The 18,036-nt window shown below is 55.4% G+C and overlaps 3 protein-coding genes across 5 annotated transcripts; 2 read left to right on the top strand and 1 right to left on the bottom strand.

The window, feature by feature from the left end:
- Positions 1-2,016: 2,016 nt before the first annotated feature.
- LOC105878455 (delayed-rectifier potassium channel regulatory subunit KCNS3-like) lies at positions 2,017-3,490 on the top strand. Its single transcript, XM_012777858.2, is given in 2 exon segments — positions 2,017-2,085; positions 2,087-3,490. Coding segments are annotated over 2 exon segments (1,473 nt in total).
- Positions 3,491-5,551: 2,061 nt separating this feature from the next.
- TNK1 (tyrosine kinase non receptor 1) lies at positions 5,552-12,486 on the top strand. Of its 2 annotated transcripts, none has more exons than XM_075994122.1 (13): positions 5,552-5,583; positions 6,979-7,158; positions 7,276-7,346; positions 7,457-7,648; positions 7,766-7,921; positions 8,041-8,324; positions 8,536-8,809; positions 9,818-9,912; positions 10,245-10,409; positions 10,646-10,725; positions 11,156-11,457; positions 11,543-11,638; positions 11,723-12,486. In XM_075994122.1, the coding sequence occupies exons 2-13, from the start codon at positions 6,996-6,998 to the stop codon at positions 11,834-11,836; spliced, it is 1,992 nt and encodes a 663-aa protein (XP_075850237.1). In that variant the 5' UTR covers positions 5,552-5,583; positions 6,979-6,995; the 3' UTR covers positions 11,837-12,486. The 2 variants fall into 2 exon arrangements, with proteins under 2 accessions (XP_075850237.1, XP_012632025.2); XM_012776571.2 differs by having other exon boundaries at positions 5,559-5,628.
- On the bottom strand, positions 12,479-17,097 carry PLSCR3 (phospholipid scramblase 3). Of its 2 annotated transcripts, none has more exons than XM_012776611.3 (8): positions 16,965-17,097; positions 16,581-16,753; positions 16,058-16,305; positions 15,924-15,966; positions 15,609-15,829; positions 15,225-15,386; positions 13,359-13,520; positions 12,479-13,172 (listed from the first exon to the last, which is right to left on the bottom strand). In XM_012776611.3, exons 2-8 carry the CDS (start codon positions 16,585-16,587, stop codon positions 13,116-13,118), a joined length of 900 nt encoding a protein of 299 aa, XP_012632065.1. In that variant the 5' UTR covers positions 16,588-16,753; positions 16,965-17,097; the 3' UTR covers positions 12,479-13,115. The 2 variants fall into 2 exon arrangements, with proteins under 2 accessions (XP_012632065.1, XP_012632075.1); XM_012776621.2 differs by having other exon boundaries at positions 16,581-16,757; positions 16,965-17,053.
- Positions 17,098-18,036: the final 939 nt, after the last annotated feature.

Raw genomic sequence — 18,036 nt, forward strand, 5'->3', positions numbered from 1 at the left:
GGATCTATAAGGATATTAAAACTTGGAATCTAAGAAACAAAAATAGGAATAAAATATTATAGAAAATGTGGAATAAAAAATGAGAAAGCAGGCCGGGGGTGGTGGCTCATGCCTGTAATCCTAGCACTCTGGGAGGCCGAGGCGGGCGGATTGCTCAAGGTCAGGAGTTTGAAACCAGCCTGAGCAAGAGCGAGACCTCGTCTCTACTATAAATAAAAAAGAAATTAATTGGCTAATTAATATATACATAGAAAAAATTAGCCGGGCATGGTGGTGCATGCCTGTAGTCCCAGCTTCTCGGGAGGCTGAGGCAGGAGGATCACTTGAGCCCAGGAGTTTGAGGTTGCTGTGAGCTAGGCTGACGCCATGGCACTCACTCTAGCCTGGCAACAAAGTGAGACTCTGTCTCAAAAAAAAAAAAAAAAAAATGAGAAAGCAACAAGAGATTATAAAAAATGACCAGAGGGCCAGGCATGGTGGCTCACACCCTGTAATTTTAGCATCTTGGAGGCTGAGGTGGGATGATTGCTTGAGGCCAGGAGTTCAAGACCAGCCTGAGCAAGAGTGAGACCCTGTCTTTATAAAAAATAGAAAAATTAGCTGGGCATGGTGGTGCATGCCTGTAGTCCTAGCTACTCAGAAGGCTAAGGAAGGAGGATCACTTGAGCCCAGGAGTTTGAAGATGCAGTTAGATATGATGATGCCACTGCACTCTATCCTGGGCAACAGAACAAGACTGTGTCTCGAAAAAAAAATAAGTAATATATTTCTATAATGAAATACTACCCTGCAATAAAAAATAACTACTAATCCATCATGGATAAATCTCACAAATCTTATGCTGAGTGAAATAAGCCAAAAATAAATTGAGTGTGAATCCATTTATAAGAAGGTCAAAAGCAGGGCTGGGTGTGGTGGTCGCTCATGCCTGTAATCCTAGCACTCTGGGAGGCAGAGGCGGGCAGATCACTCAAGGTCAGGAGTTCAAAACTAGCCTGAGCAAGAGTGAGATCCCGTCTGTACTAAAAATAGAAAGAAATTAATTGGCTGACCAAAAATATATAGAAAAAATTAGCCATGCATGGTGGTGCACGCCTGTAGTCCCAGCTACTTGGGAGGCTGAGGTAGGAGGATCGCTTGAGCCCAGGAGTTTGAGGTTGCTGTGAGCTAGGCTGATGCCACAGCACTCTAGCCTAGGCAACAGAGTGAGACTGTCTCAAAGAAAAAAAAAAAAAAAAAAGAAAGCCAAAAGCAGAAAGAAATGATCTATGGCTTTTAGAAATCAGAATAGTGCTCACCTCTGAGGGATGGGATTGACTAAAAACGGGCACAAGGGAGCTTTCTGGGGTCATAGAAATTCTGGATCCTATCTACTTCAATAGATGTGTATATTTGTTTAAATTTATCAAGTTATACTGTTAAATGTATACATATTATGGAATATAGATTATACCTCAATAGTGAACTGTAATGAAGTAGAATAATGTTCATATGAATATAAGAACGACAACAAAAACCCCTCAATATATGGATGAAACAGCACATCAGACATAACCTAAGAGAGAACTGGTGAACTGGAAGATAGATCTGAAGAGATTATCTGAATTGTACCATCAAGACGCAAAGAATGAAAAATACGAAGACAGGTTGAAAGACATGAAGGACAGGGACGGGCTGACCGACCGACGCGGGCCTGGGCTCTCCTGGCCGCCGCCACGAGGAGGCGCGATCCCCGAGCGAGCCGGGCGCGCCCGGACTCCTGCAGGTGAGAGTGATTTTCCCGCGATTGCTTTGGCCTGTACAACCAGAGAACAGGAGTCTCCTCTTCTTTTTGGCCACTAGATGCCTATGTGCACCACACGGTCCAGTGAGGGGAGAAGGGGGGAGCTTCTTGGATGATGATGGACGTCACACCGGGCAGGATGAAGGCAGAGCGAGCATGGTCACCACCTCAAGGGTGCAGCGGGATCGTCCTCGTCTCCCTTCCCAGCCGGCACTCTGCCTCCCGGATCCACCATGCTGTTTGGTGAGTTTTCCCATCGCCCTGGACAAGACGAGGAACTTGTTAACTTGAACGTGGGGGGACTTTAAGCAGTCTGTCGACCAAAGCACCCTCCTGCGGATTCCTCACTCGAGACCGGGCAAGTTGCTCACCTGCCACTCGGAAGAGGCCATTCTGGAGCTGTGTGATGATTGCAGCGTGGCTGACAAGGAGTACCACTTTGATCGGAACCCCTCCTTGTTCAGATATGTTTTGAATTTTTATTACACGGGGAAGCTGCACGCCATGGAGGAGCTGTGCGTGTTCTTGTTCTGCCAGGAGATCGAGTACTGGGGCATCAACGAGCTCTTCATCGATTCCTGCTGCAGCAACCGCTACCAGGAACACAAGGAGAACCAAGAGAAGGACTGGGACCAGAGAAGCCATGAGGTGAGCACTGACTCCTCCTTGGAAGAGTCGTCTCTGTTTGAGAAAGAGCTGGAGAAGTTTGATAAGCTGAGCCTCGGTCAGCTCCAGAAGAACATCTGGATCAGAATGGAAACCCCGGCGTACTGCCTGTCTGCTAAGCTGATCGCCATCTCCTCCCTGAGCGTGGTGCTGGCCTCCATCGTGGCCATGTGTGTCCACAGCATGTCAGAGTTCCAGAATGAGGATGGAGAGGTGGACGACCCCGTGCTGGAAGGTGTGGAGATCTCGTGCATCGCTTGGTTCACCAGGGAGCTTGCCATCTGGCTGGTTGCTGCTCCCTGTCAAAAGAAATTCTGGAAAAACCCTCTGAACATAATCGACTACATCTCCATCATTCTATTCTATGCCACGTTGGCGGTAGACACCAAGGAAGATGAGAGCGAGGACATTGAAAACATGGGCAAGGTGGTCCAGATCCTCCGGCTGATGAGGATTTTCTGAATTCTAAAGCTTGCTCGGCACTCAATAGGACTTCGGTCTCTAGGTGCCACCCTGAGACACAGCTACTATGAAGTTGGACTGCTGCTTCTCTTCCTGTCTGTAGGCATTTCCATCTTCTCTGTGCTTATCTACTCCGTGGAGAAAGAGGACCACACATCCAGCCTCAGCAGCATCCCCATCTGCTGGTGGTGGTGGGCCACCATCAGCACGATGACCCCGGGCTATGGAGACACGCACCCAGTCACCTTGGCCGGGAAGCTTATCGCCAGCACGTGCATCATCTGCAGCATCTTGGTGGTGGCCCTGACAATCGCCATCATCTTCAATAAGTTGTCCAAGTACTACCAGAAGCAAAAGGACATTGATGTGGACCAGGGCAGTGAGGACCCACCAGAGAAGTGTCACGAGCTACCTTACTTTAACATCAGGGATATTTATGCACAGTGGGTGCACGCCTTCATTGCCAGTCTGTCTTCTGTAGGCATTGTGGTGAGCGAGCCTGACTCCACAGATGCTTCAAGCATTGATGACGAGGATGTTCATCACGCCACATCCTTGGAGAACTGCACAGCAAAATGAGCAGGGATGTTTGTGCCTGTATCTTGTGTCCCTTCCTGATATTAGGTTAACACAGCTTTATAAACCTCAATGGGTTTGTTAAAATCATTTAATTCTCAGGGTGTATCTTTCAGCCATAGTTGGACACTCATTGCTGGATTCTGAAATGAGAGAATTGTCTTTATTTTTCTCAGCGAGATCAATTAAATACTTTGTTCTGAAATTTATTTTTTGCAAGAAGAGAGTTGTGATATGGTTTTGGAATAAAAGGCAAATGGTATGAGTTGGGATTTGTTGCTACAGCTTATGCATCATTCTATGTTTGTCATTTACTCACATTGAGCTAACTGTAAATTACTGACAAGTAGAATCAAAGGTCCAGCTGACTGAAGACTACATGCATGTAAGATCCACAAAATGAGACAATGCATGTAAATCCATGTTCACGTTCCAGACATGGAAATTAGGAGCCTAATAAACTTCCTAATTCAGTATGGAAAAAAAAAAAAAAAGACATGGAGGACAGAATAAAAAGGTCTAGCATACTTCGTTTTTTTAAATTTTAGCATCTTATGGGGGTACAAGTGTTAAGGTTATATATATTGCCCATGGCCCCCTCCCCCGGTCTGGCATACTTCTAATCAGAGTCAGCAAAGGAGAGAGTACAGAGGATGGAGGAAAAAGAATATTTGGGAGTGATAGTGGCTGAGAATTTTCCAAAAGTGATGAAAGACATGAATTCACAGATACAGGAAATATAACATATTAAGCAGAATAAATAGGAAGGAATAAACATTTAGACACATTGTAATAAAACTGTGAAACACCAATGATGCCTTAAAAGCAGGGGGTAAAGCCTGATCATCTACAAAGGAATGATGATTAGACTGAGCAGATTTATTTACAGCCAGCATACACTGTGCCTATTATATGCCTACACTGTCCTAGGTACTTACAATGCAGAGATCAGCAATAAAGACCTAGCCCCTCCCTTGTGGAGCTACAGCGTGTGTATCAGAGATAACCACGTGGAGAAATCACGTGCAGAGACCACATGGAGAGGGCAATTACAGTATGAAGAGTTGGCACAGTTGGAGGGCAAGAGAATTAGCAAGAAAACAATACATGAAGAACCTCATTACCAAGATTTTCCTATCAATGCTGGAACATCCCATGTGTTTACCAAGACAAGGAGGGCTTTTCTCTCCAAGAGAGCACTGGGACAGCAACTGCTATGTTCATACATCCATCCTTGGGACAGGAGGCAGACCAGATGTCCCCAGACTGGCAGCTTCCTCTCTGGGACCCCTGATGAAAAGGGTGAGGAGATGATCCTCCCCAGGGCCTTCTTCAAGGCCCTGGATTGTGTCCCTGTGGCCACAGGCCAGGTAGCAGTGTGCAGGGCCCTGGGGTCAGTAGAGGCTCTGAGAGGCAGGGTGTTATACTGGACTGAGGCCAGAAGTGTCAGTGATGGGGAGGGAGCCCTGAGGCATGCAGTGCTGCCCATGGTCAACGGAGGCTCTGTCTCGGCTGGGGGCTGACTTCCTGAACCAACAGCGGCATCTCTGCCCTGGACCCTTGCCAATGTACCTGGGCTTGCCTGGCTTTCCTTCATTAATTAGGGAATTCTAGGAAGCTCTCTCCCCTACTGGAGGGCAGGGACTGTGTCCTGTTTAGCCTTCTATTCCCACTGCCTGGGCAAGCTATCTCTAGCAGGTGCTTATTTATTTAAGGGGTGGAGTCCTGATTAAGAGAGGTGAAGGATTTGGGGAGAGAGGGCGTGGGGGACAGGGCACGGAGGAGCGAAGCCTGGGAAGGAGTGAAAGTTCTTCGGAGAAGGCTGGAAAGACGGTGTGAAGAAAGACAAGCAAAGGACAGGGGAAGGTAGGCCGCTTGTGCTCTGGGGGTCGATCAGGCCTGGAGGAGAAAGGGGCCGCCAGTCGCCTTTGTGACCCTCACCGAGTCTTACCAGGGAATTGGGGCGCGGCCCTTGCCAGCCCCTGGCCCGCCGCCAAGTCCCCGCCCTCCCCGGAATTCACTCCTGTCCCGCCCTTCTCGGGATTTAGTCCCGGCAACCTGGGCGGCTCCGCAGCCGCCGCTTCCGCCTTCGCCAGGTGAGGGTCGGGACCAAGCGGGACGCCCCGGGCTGGGGCGGGGAGGTGAGCAGCCGTCTCTTGAGGTGCATCCGCGGGATGCCGGGCCTCCCGTCCTCTGTCCGGGTCCTTCCCTCTCGCGGCTGCGTTTCCTCCTGTCGCCCTCCTGCGCGCTTTCCCTTCCCCACCTTACCTGCTGGGTCTCCCAGCGTCCCGGGCTTTCTCCTCCCCGCACCTGGCTCGCGCCCGGTTCCAGCCCATCTCCCGACTCCGCATTTGCAACGGGCCCCGCGTCGGGGCCTCCATTTAAGGGGGCCGGGTGTGCCCAGGTGTGCGTGAGGGAGTGTTTGTGCACGCAGCCAGTGGCCGCAGTTCCTAGCGGCTTATTTAGCAAAGGTTGGTGGAGTTGCCTTGAAGCCAAGTTAGATGGGGTGACTCAGGCTGCCGGCAGGGAGCTCTACCTGGAGCTGAGAGGTGGGTGTGGACGGGACTGTGCACCTGGTAGCCTAGGTGGCTCTCTAGGCAGGACCTAAGCTTAGCGGCCTGTCGCAAATGCCCGATTTGATTTCAAATGTTGCTGCCTCAAGTGTATAAGAGGCAACGAGGCTGGGTGTCTGTCTCTGGGTTGAGGGGCAGTATGCCCGTATGACAAAGGTAGTGTGGACGCTGGACCCTGGTGTCTTGTGTGTTTTGTGTGTGGGCATCTTTGGTGTTTGGAGGCAGTGAACTACGGTGTCTCAAGTACACAGATGTGAGAGGCATGTGGCATTCAGCCTGGGCGTTTTGCAGCCCCATGCTGGGATGTCTCAGCTTTGAGAGGGCATGTTTGGCAGTGTATCCGAGGGGCTCCGTGTGTGCACAGGTAACAGCGTGTGGGAGGCAGCTTACCTTTGTGTGTGCGCCTGCATCTACCTATTTGTCTGAGGTATGGAGTGGTTAGCATGTCTGGGCTCTTCACTGTGTGTGTGGTAGGCAAAAATGCCTCTTGTTTGAGGGGGAGAAGTGTCTCAGGAGTGAGTGTGTACAACAGTGTAGCTCGGGTCTAAAAAGGTTGTCTGGGGTACAACTGGTGTCCTGGGCTACAGAGGCAGTGTGGCATAGTATCTCAGGATTGAGGAGGGCACCACACCTGGAGTCTAGTGTGAGCAGGCAGCGTACTCAAACCGCAGGTGTGAGGAGGGCAGGTTACTCTGCGGTGAGGGGTAGAGTATCTGGAGGCCTTGGCACGGGGAGCATGCTACCTGGGGTTTGTGTGTGTGAATGGCAGGGTTCCTGGCTGCCTGATGTGTCCCTCTCTCCATACCTGAGCGTTTCTGATGGCTTGTGGGTGGAGCTGGGGACCCTGTCCCTGGTGCCTGAGTGTCTCAGGTGCTTATCTTGGGCTACCCAGCTGAAGGGGAATGCCGTTGTCCTTAGGGATTCCTTCTCCAGACATGCTCCCTGAGGCAGGCTCCCTGTGGCTACTGCGGCTGCTCAGAGACCTCCAGCTGGCCCAGTTCTACCGGCCCATCCTTGAGGAGCTTAACGTCACTCGGCCGGAGCATTTCGACTTTGTAAGACCAGAGGACCTGGATGGCATTGGCATGGGCCGGCCTGGTAAGAGAACCCTGCCTCAAGACCCTGGTCTCTCCTTCCCCAGCCTATCAGTTGCTTGTACCCCCCACCCCACCCCTTTTCTTGCCTGTAAATCTCTCTCTGCCCTGCCCTCCCCAGCCCAGCGCAGACTGGCTGAAGCTCTGAAGAGGCACCGTTCAGGGCTCAAGCCTAAGAACTGGGTCTACAAGGTATGTGTTGTCGGGGGTTGGAGGGCATTTTAAGCCCGGGAATGAGGTGGGCCAGGTGGCTGGAGGGGGATGCAGGGTTCTGCACACCTGATTTCCCACCCCTGTTTCAGATCCTTGGAGGTTTTGCCCCAGAGCAGAAGGAGCCCACCCCGCCCTCAGAGAGACCACCGTGCCTCCCTGAGCCAGAGGGTGGACTTAAGTGTCTGATCCCAGAGGGTGCTGTGTGCAGGGGGGAGCTGCTGGGCTCAGGCTGCTTTGGCGTGGTGCACCGAGGGCTGTGGACATTGCCCAGCGGCCAGACTGTGAGTGTCCAGGGACGCTACCTCATCCTGGCCCAGCTGCCCCCTCTGTTCCTCATGCCCTCTCTGCTCTGTCTTGGCAGTAGATCCCCTTGCCTGATGGTGCTCCCCCGCCTCCAGGTCCCAGTGGCTGTCAAGTCCCTCCGGGTAGGTCCCGAAGGCCCCGTGGGCACAGAGCTGGGGGACTTTCTTCGAGAGGTGTCGGTCATGATGAACCTGGAGCACCCACATGTGCTGCGTCTGCATGGCCTTGTTCTGGGCCAGCCTCTGCAGATGGTGAGCAGATAGACCCACGCGCTGGTTCCCCGCCCAGCGCCGGGGCTGGTGTGCGGCAGGAGGGTAGGCGGCCTGAGTCCCGCCAGAGGACCCAGCTCACAGGCGCTGTTCTCCTACAGGTGATGGAGCTGGCGCCACTGGGCTCCCTGCACGCGCGCCTGACGGCCCCAGCCCCGACATCCCCGCTGCCGGTGGCTCTGCTCTGCCTCTTCCTGCGGCAGTTGGCGGGGGCTATGGCGTACCTGGGGGCCCGCGGGCTAGTGCACCGAGACCTCGCGACACGCAACCTACTGCTGGCTTCGCCACGCACCATCAAAGTGGCGGACTTCGGGCTGGTGCGGCCGCTGGGCGGTGCCCGGGGCCGCTACGTCATGGGCGGGCCCCGCCCCATCCCCTACGCCTGGTGAGGGCGGGCGCGAGCAGGCTGGGTCTGGAGGGCAGCAGCTAGCAGCTCGAGGGCTGGTCTTCTGAGGGAGGCTGGGACAAGAGGAATTGTCACCCTTGGAAAGGAGGACTTCTGAAGACTTTGGGAACACGGGGTGGGCGGCGTTCAGTGGAAGATGTGCTCAGAGGAGCACACAGCCGGCCGCCTTTAGCTCCACTTCCTTCCGCAGGTGTGCTCCGGAGAGCCTGCGCCAGGGAGCCTTCTCATCTGCCTCAGACGTGTGGATGTTCGGGGTGACGCTGTGGGAGATGTTCTCCAGGGGCGAGGAGCCCTGGGCCGGCGTCCCGCCGTACCTCATCCTGCAGAAGCTGGAGAAGGACCGAGCGCGGCTGCCTAGGCCTCCCCTCTGCTCCAGGGCCCTCTACGCGCTCGCCTTGCGCTGCTGGGCCCTCCACCCTGCTGACCGGCCTGGCTTTTCCCAACTGGAGGGCCTTCTCCAAGAGGTGGGGACCCCATCTCCCCAGATACACAGTCTCTCTTTCCTTCATTCTCTCTCCCCAGCTTCCATGCGCAAGACTAACATATCCAGATGCCAGTGCTGGGCTCTGGGACCCAGCTCTGAGCAAAACAGATTTAGTCCTCACCTGCAGGGAGCTAAGAGCCCTGGGGAGGCAGACTGGGGCCACTTAGATGCAGTCTGGGAGACTAGGGTCTGTGTCTGGGCCAGAAAAGGGGCACAGAGGGGAGAGCAGTAGGTCACAGGGCGTGTTTGACAGGCAGAGGAAGAGTCTCATGTAGGAGGGGGAAATGGAAGTAATGAGGCAGCAGAATGAGCAGGGGCTGCGTGCTGGAGGGTTTTCTAAGGCGTGGCAGGTAACGCTGGCGTGCTTTATGTGGATCCTTACCCAGATTCACTCATTTCATCCTCTCAGCCATCCAATGAGACAATTATTATCTCCATTTTACTGATGGGACAATTGAGGCACTGACAGTTTATGTGGCTTGCCTAAAGTCATACAGTAAGTGCAGGAGTTGGGATTTAAATCGGTCAATTTGACTTCAGGGCTGTTCCCTAAATCACTACACTCTACTCTTAAAGTTTAGTCTTTACCCTGAGGGCATTTGGGAGCTAGGGAAGGGTATTGAGCAGGGGAGTCACAAGCTTTGCATGTTGCATCACTCTGAGGTGGTGCAAGAATGGATGAAAGGGATGATGCCGAGGATGAAAAGACCAGGTAGGCAACAGTGGCTGAGAAGCTCTAGGTAGCAATATGGCCCTTCTCTGTTGCTTCTGAACCCTGGGCAGTATACAGCTTGGCATGGAATCCACCCCCACTAGATTACAACTGGGGGACAAGGAGTGTCCCACCCTGGGCCCAGGACAGAGGACATACATGGTATGGGTTTGACTGGTGGGTGCACAAACAGAGGGAAGTCTTCTTTCTTCCATGTTCCCATATTACCTTTTTGACTCAAGCCAAAAGCTCAACCCTTTCATCCTGTCTCCATAGGCGTGGCCTTCTGAGGGACGCTGTGTAAGGGATGTCACAGAGCCAGGTGCCCTGAAGATGGAGCCCGGTGACTCCATCACCATCATCGAGGGCAGGTGACAGCCTCATACCTCCCAAGCAGCCCCAGGAGGAAGACACCCTCCAAACCTTCCTGACTCCTGGTCCCCTCTTTGCTTCTCCCCAACTCCTTGAACCCTGAGCTTCTGCCTCTTCTCCTCTCCGCTGTGGGCCCTGAGAGCTCCAGCACAGTCCTGGCCTCCCTGCTGGGGCTGCTGCTGGCCCACAGAGCGCTTTTGCATTAGGGAGGGGCTTCCCTCGATGCAGATGTGGCTCCAAGGCACACAGCCTGGTGAGCTGACTGAGGGCTGCAGCCCAGACCCCACTCTTCCCCTTGTCCCATCCCGGTCACCAGCTCGTCTTCCCACAGCCCCAACTCCACAATCTGGAAGGGCCAGAATGGTCGAACCTTCAAAGTGGGCAGCTTCCCGGCCTCGGCAGTGATGCTGACAGACTTGACAGGCCCGCCAGCTGCCTGTCCAGCGCACAGAGGCCCCCCTGCCCAGGGAGAGCACCCCCCAGGAAGCATAGAGGGGTGAGGACCTGAAATGGCTAGGGGGATAGGGTGGGGCTGGGGGGACCAAGTCCAGCAATTTCTCTGGAAGGGAAGCTTGGGGACAAGACCAGGGTGGAAGCTGGTGATCCTGGACTTGCCTCTCAGCTAGAGCTTCCACCTGGGTCTCCTAGGTGCCCCAGAGAATTTGAGAGGGAACATTAGTATGTGTGGTGAAGAGGGGTAGTATTGAGGACGAACTGATCACTCTCCGACAGGAACAGAAAGAAGGAAAAGCTTCGGGATCTACACCCAGCGCGGGGCCAGAGAAGGAACGTTCCCCTGCACAGGATGAAAGGTGGGCATGGCGGGACTCCAGGGTCCCTGAGGAGATCCCAAACAGCCCTCCATTTGTGCCCCCTGGCTTGAATCCATGCCTTTGCATGTATGATTTCATTCCCCCAAATTCTGTCTGTTGGCATCCTAGCTATACCGTGAGATCTTGAGACAGGAAGCCCCCCTGCCTTCCCTACTGAACAGAACCTCCCCACTCTGGACCCTGAGCACTCAGTTTTTTGGCACTGAGCTGCCTAGGCCTTGGTGTCCATTTGCATGCCTGTCTTACTGTCCCACCTGACATGTGGATCATACTGAGGGCAAGGCTGGCTAGCTTATCTGCATATGTTTGCAAAACCATCCAGCTTAGCACAGGTAAGACAGAGAGCCAGAAGAAGGCAGGACCTAACATCTGGGCCTCCTATCAAGTTGTTTCTTTTTCAACTGTACAGGCATTTCCAAGAGTCTGGAGTCAGTTCTGTCCCTGGGCGCTCGTCCCACAGGGGGTGGTTCGAGCCCCCCTGAACTTCGACAAGCCAGAGCTGTGCCCCAGGGACCCCCAGTCCTGCCTCCACGCCTGCCTTTCACCTCCAGCTCTTCTTCTCAGCCCAGCCAGCCCCCCAGGGAACGGCCTCCCTGGCCCAAAAGAGAACCCCCACACAATCACCCCATGGGAGTTCCTGGAGCCACTAAAGCCTCTGTCCCCAATGGAGCCCTCCTGCCCAACCCTGAGTTGCAGAGGAAGATTATAGAGGTGAGGTCTCACTGAAGTAGCCACTGTAGTCCAGAAGGGGCTACAGGCTGGGGCAGGAGCCTAAATAAAGCTTTGTCCCCCACAGATGGAGCTCAGTGTGCATGGAGTCACCCACCAGGAGTGCCAGGCAGCACTAAGAGCCACTGGGGGAGATGTGGAGTCTGCCATCCGGAACCTCAAGGTAAAGCCAGACCCTTCTCTTGGGCTACCTCCTCTCCTGCCCCTGACACCTAGTAGTCAGCTGCCCTCTCTCCTGCTCCCACAGGTAGACCAGCTCTTCCACCTTAGTAGCCGGTCCCGAGCTGACTGCCGGCGCATTCTGGAGCATTACCAGTGGGACCTCTCAGCTGCCAGCCGCTATGTCCTGGCCCGGCACTGAGCTCTGCTTCCCTGGGCATGTACGCCAGCATGGAAAGCCTGGGCCCCTCAGGGCCTGGCCACGTGGGACCAAGCAGAACCAGAATAAGGTCTTAACAGGGGCAGACTTTCCCACCTGGGGAAGTCCCACCTGCTACGGGCAGTAAAGGAGGAGCCCTGGGTCAGACACTGACAAATGTCTCCCGCCTACCCTGCCCTTGGCCTCTGAGGGCTCAAGCTCCTTTGGCCAGGCCAAGAAGGATCTAATCCACTCTGCCTACCACACTCCCAAACAAGAGGAGGACTTGGAGGAAAGAGCTGCTATATATCCTATCCAGAGGAAGCTTCTACTCACTACAGAGAATGCTGAAGTGGCCACACTCGACCATGGGAACAGCCACCCTGAACTGTCATCAGCTACCACCCTGAACTCTGTGAGCAGTCATCCTGGATGATGGAAGCAGCCATACTGACTTGGGACACATTGCCCAGGGCCATTGTAGTGGATGACAATTGCTCTCTTGGACTCAAGGACATTTGATCCCGGTAGCATGGATTATGAGGCAGGCCAGCCCCTGCCCAAATTCATCTGTCACATTTCCCTTTGTTTCTTCCCACACCAACTCTTTCTTCTACCCTCCCCCATTACATACATCTTCCAATGTCCAAAAAGTTACAAAGTTTATATGAATATAACATACAAAGATGCAGCCTCCTTCCTAGGGCAAGGGAAGGAAGGGGTGGTTAAATAAGGCACAGGAAGCTGCAGCAAGCACCAGCTGTGGGCAGGGCCCAAGGGAAAGAGGAAATTGGCACTAGGCCCCACCCCTACAGCTGTTGGTAGGGAGGTGAGGACCCCCTCAAAGTGCCATAGTTTGAGGCTGAGCTAATTGGCTAAGCTGATGCAGGTGGCTATGTCTGCTATCTTTGGTGCCTCTTGGCCTTCCCTACCCGGTCCTGTCGCAAAACTGTAAAACCCGAGTCCTGGGTTCCAGAGGCGGCCTCTGGAGCAGAGACCCCCAGAAGCAGGCGAGAGGGAGTGGGGAGGGGAGGTCTGGACGCCGATATGCCTGTGTGCTGAGGGACTACAGTGGCGAGAGGTAGCAGGGGAGAGGCTCTCATACATACTCTTCTGTGGGTACCACAGGGGAGGCCAGGGAGTACGGTAGGGATGAGCCCCCTGTCTGTCCCCTGCAGTGTACATGGAGGAAAGGGGCTGCCTCTGAGGAGGGGCCAGGCCAGGGCAAGTGACCATCTTGAGTTCTGGTTGAGGTGATGGTCTCCTCACACCGAGGCGGCCTCTAACTGGTGATGGCAGAAGGCCCAGCGCCTCCTCGCTTCTCGAAGAACATGTAGTCCTGAGGGGAGGCCACAGTCAACTGGAGATCTGCTGGGCCAGCCTGGCTCAGCTCTCACAACCCAAGTCTGGAAGCTCAACCCCCCATACCATTATCCCTAACCTTCTAGCAAGAGGCCAGGAAGCGCACAAAGCTTCAGGTGACAGCAGAGAAGCAGCAGGGGATGGGGGGCGGCAGCCAACTCACAATGAGGAACGTGGCTCCCAGCAGCACAGCCTTCACCCTCACGTCCAGGTCCAGTGGGAACTGCAGGCCAAAGTCATCTGCATCCGTGAGGGCTTCTCGGAGCAGCCCCCCCCACTGCTTGCTGATGCGGCCCACACTTCGAGATTCGTCCTTTGTCTTCACCTGTCAGGAGGGAGGCAGGGAGGATCCAACTGGGGAGAAAGTAACCGATCTCACTTGCCTCCAATCCCACTCCGACAGTCTCCATGTAGGAATTGTGCAGGCTCTACACTCAGCGAATCTTCTCATCCAGAGATCACCTAGTTACCTTCCCCACTGGTTCCCATCACAGAAGGCAACAGCTGGGGAAGCAGGCACCCTACATCACACTATGAGTCTATAGCAAAACTCAGGATTCAGACTCTGATCTGTTGCTATTCGAAGGCCATGCATGACATAAATGGACACCAGTGGTGGGAGGAATGGAAGCAAGATATAGTCTAATCCCCTTAGTATATGGCCATTTGCTAGGTTTGCTTTGGTTCCCAATGTCCCCGCCACCCACAGTGAATGCAGTTTGTGCCCGGCACAAAGTACCCTAGCCAAGAGGGCAAGGAAGGCTGCTGAAATCCTGGCTGTACTTCTACCAGCCAAACACACTCCCAGAAGGCTTTGTCTACACAAAGGAGTGCCTTTTCCCTATTCTGCAAAGTAGGGGTGTGGGGGCCTGTGCAGCATTGCATGCAAGCCTGATCTAGAGGGGATCCAAGCCTCTCTGTTGAGGGAGGGGAAGCAGTAAGTAGCCTTTGAGGACCAAAATTTCCGCTGGCCTCTCTGAGCCCAGCAGCAACAGGCCCCACTGATGTGGGTGGTAACTGACAGTGACTTCCTGGTCCTTTTGCTGTGCTCATTCTCCAGTGAATAGAACTGGAACAATTTCCTTCTGTGTCCTTCCCATCCTTATCCCCCACTATGCTACAGTTCTGGCACACTTCTTGCAGCCCAGTCCTAAGCTAGGCAGGACCTGTCCTAGCTAGCCCTGCAGTCCCAAGGGTACAGCCCCAAGTATGGACCATTTATAATTGTGCAAAAGGGACGCTATGAGAACCCCACAGTCTACACATTCTCATCCAGGGATCGCCTACTTATCTCTTTTCCAACCAGTTCCCATCACAAAACCTCCCTCCGGCTACCAAGGTGACTCATTTTTTACAAGTAACCTTGAGTAGGGCACCTCATTAGAAGTGTTGGAAAGTCTACTGGATTATACCTGTTGTTTTTCCCTTATCTGCACAGGGAATTATGCCTTAAAGACCCAAGGCTCTGTGGAGTGCCTTTGTCTTCTGCAAACCAAAGTGTTTCCCAGGCCTCACTCTGAAATTGTCACCACTTGGGATGTCCAGGCTTCGGGCTGGTGATAGAAATGCATGGTGAGAAGAATATCACCTGGATATCAGCTTGGAGGGGCCATTTGGACTTCCAGGTTGGCAGGGCAAGCCATGGGATGTTAACATGTTAAATTAGCACTTGTTCCAGGGCCTAGGCTCACAAACTTATGCTTAGCAGCCACATGGGCCCGGCCCATGGCAGACTTAATCATCTTTCACCCTAAATCCAGTCTGGCCTTAGGTTCCCTACCACCACCAACTTGGAGCTGTATGTATCCGTCAGCACTGGTCCTAAAGATGAAATTCTCTTTGCCATACTATTATAAGACCATGGGGCCATCCTTATTTCCCAATGAAGGAAAATTGCAAATGTGGTAAGAGTCACTGTGAATTTAGATTGATGAGCTCAGGATCTTGACCTTACTGTTTGCCATCCTGGCTCATGGAAGCTGCCATCTTACTTATGAAGATCCCAGGAATCTCCCTGTAATCCTGATACCTCAAAGTTGGTGTCTGTGCCACATCCACAGGTCCAGCAGGGCCCCACCACTCGCAGGACCGTCTGGCGATCAGCATCCTGGATGGAGAACTTGGGGAGGAAGGGATGCCAGGTCTGCAGTACATGGCCAATGGTGGTGCCTGGTGGAGCCTGTACTTCCATCTGGAGTGGGAAGCAGACAGGGTCACTGCCCAGCCAGGGCACCCCGGCCCAAGCTCTCACTGGTCCCAAATCTACCTATTTGGCTCCCCACTAAACCTCCCATCCCCATCTGCCCACTCCCACCCAGCCATGCCTCTTCCTGGGCCCGCCCTACTATTGTCCTGCCCCATCAAGGCCCGCCCCTTACCAGAGCCTCTTCCCAACCCCATCCCTCCCACCCACCTCCTGGAGGCCACAGGGGCAGCAGCTGCAGCCACAGTGAAGTGGGCGGAGCAAACGCAGCACCTCCCGGTCCCCAGGGTCCGCCAGGCGGACACGCAGCGGGCGGCGGGCACCACAGCACAGACGGGCGCAGCAGTTGCTCTCCTCGGCCGCCTGACCCAGAGGCTGCCCGGCCCCCGAGCGCAGTTCGTACCGGTTACAGTTCTCCCAGCCTAGGAACGCTGCCAAGGGTGACAGTGAAACTCAGACACAGCCTGCCTAGGCGCCCACCACACCTGTCACCGTCATGAGGCCCAACCTACTCCTCCTACTTACTTTCCACTCGGTCAGCCTTCTGGTGAATCAAGATCTGATCAATCTAGAAAGAGAGGTAGGGGCAGCACGGACATCAGCTGGTCCACCTGCAGGCCCAGGTCCCCTCCCTGTCACCCTTCCTTCCTCCCACTCACCTGCACCAGGAATTCCAGGCCAGAAGGCACCCCTGGCAGTGGCAAGAAGGGGGCAGCAGACGCCGGGGCCACGGGGCCGGGCGAGGGGAAGAGAGCGAAGCCAGGCGCAGGGGCAGGTACCTGGGCAGGTACCTGGGCAGGCACTGGTGCCTGTCCGGGCCCAGGATGCAGCGCCGGCTCCGGGTACCCAGCAGTCACAGGGTAGGGAGGTGGGGGCGAAGGGGCGTAGCCTTTGGGGGACAAGTAGCCTGTAGGAGGATAGGGTTAGATTAAAAAGGAAGGAACCCGTGACCTCATGCCGTTATTCCTCAGCCCATGGCCCGCAAGGCTGCGGGGGCGAGGGGGGGAATGTGGCGGGAAGAGGCAGAGAGAGATGGGGCAGGGGAGCAGGGCGGAGGCTCCCCAGGAGGAAGGGAGGGGCCCCACCCGGCCAGTCCGAGCACATTCTCGGAGGATGTGTTCCACACCTAGCTCCCGAGTCCGTGGGGGGATAACGGAGACCCCCGGCCTTGCGTGCATTTACCTGCCATGAGAAAGGGGCTGGAGTTTTCGGGATGGCGGTGTCGGGGCGGCTTAGTTCTGGAAGTGGAGGCAGGCTCGGAGACAGCCAGACAGACACAGAGACAGACACAAAGACGGACAGGCAAACGCTGAGAGGCAGCTGCGCGCCGGCCCAGGGTCTCTCGGGCGGCGCCTCTGACTCGGGAGAAACCGAAAGTGTCAGTGGGCGGGGCGGGGTACCTGGGACCCTGGATTCCCTCAGGGGCCCCAGAACCGCCCCCTCCCTTTGTTCTCCCATTCTCCGCGGAGGCGGCTGTTGGCGGACAGCAAGACAGGTGGACCCGCGATCAGACCGACGGCCCGGCCTCGGGGGCGGTCTCCCTGACCCCTCTGTGCCCCCGCTCACCTGAAGCCCTCAGCGCGGTCGGGGTGCCGAGCACCCGGCGGCTCTCCGGAGCTCGGGGAGGTGGGCCCGGGGTCTGACTCCGCCCCTCGACCCGGCCCGGCCCCGCCCCTCCGGGCGCGAGCGGCGCGTCTGCGCAGACAGGAGGCCGCCTCCCGTCCCGCGGGACCGCGGGCCCCGGGCCGTGCGCTCCCTGGCGTCGCCCGCGTCCCCGCCCCTTCCGCTCCAACTGCAGATGCCCCGAGAGGAAGAGAGCCTGGGAAGGGCGGCGGGCTAAGCCCCGGCCCTGCGACCCCCGCCAGGTCCGCGGAGTGCTCAGCGCCCCTTGGTGGAAAACCGGGGCTGCCCGCGCTGCGCTCCCACGGCGCGGCTGTGCCGAGTCCTGGGTTCGGGCCTGGCTGACGCGGCGGAACACCCTTCGCACTCACTCACTGGCTTCCAGGACTGGCTCCTGGCTCCCTTTCTTCCTCCCAAGGGCGACCTCGCTATCCTCTCTCCGTGACGCAGCGGTGACCCACACAGGCGCCTCGCAATCACAGTCGTCTTCCAGGCGCCCCCGCCACGCGGTTGACGGGCCGCCAAACGGCTCAGTAATGGGCGTGCGTGAGTTGAGGCCTGGGGGAGTAGGGGCAGAGAGGAAGTGCGGTCAGAAAAGGCAGCCCCCAAGGCGAGGTCTGGGGTCTGGGTCCCGAGCAGAGGGAGGTCCGCAGGTGCGAGGAGGCCTTGGGAGCCTACAGGCTGAGCGGCCGCGCAAGGGATGAGTTGAGAGGGTGCTGTCCACGTGCACAGAGGCCCTCGTGGGAGCTGGGAAGGAGCCCACCAAAAGATTATAAGACAAAGAGAGGTCAAATGTGTGTTTTAAAGATCTTTCAGGCAGGGGCGTGGTGGCTCGCGCCTGGGAGCACTCTGGGAGGCCCAGGCGGGAGGATCATTTGAGAGCTCAGGAGTTCGAGACCAGCCTGAGCAAGAGCGAGACCCCGTCTCTACTAAAAAAACAGAAAGAAAGTAGCTGGACAATTTAAAAAAAATTAGCCGGGCATGGTGGCACATGCCTGTAGTCCCAGGTACTTGGGAG

The sequence above is a fragment of the Microcebus murinus genome, chromosome 18 (genome assembly GCF_040939455.1).
Source record: "Microcebus murinus isolate Inina chromosome 18, M.murinus_Inina_mat1.0, whole genome shotgun sequence".
Lineage (NCBI taxonomy): Eukaryota > Metazoa > Chordata > Mammalia > Primates > Cheirogaleidae > Microcebus > Microcebus murinus.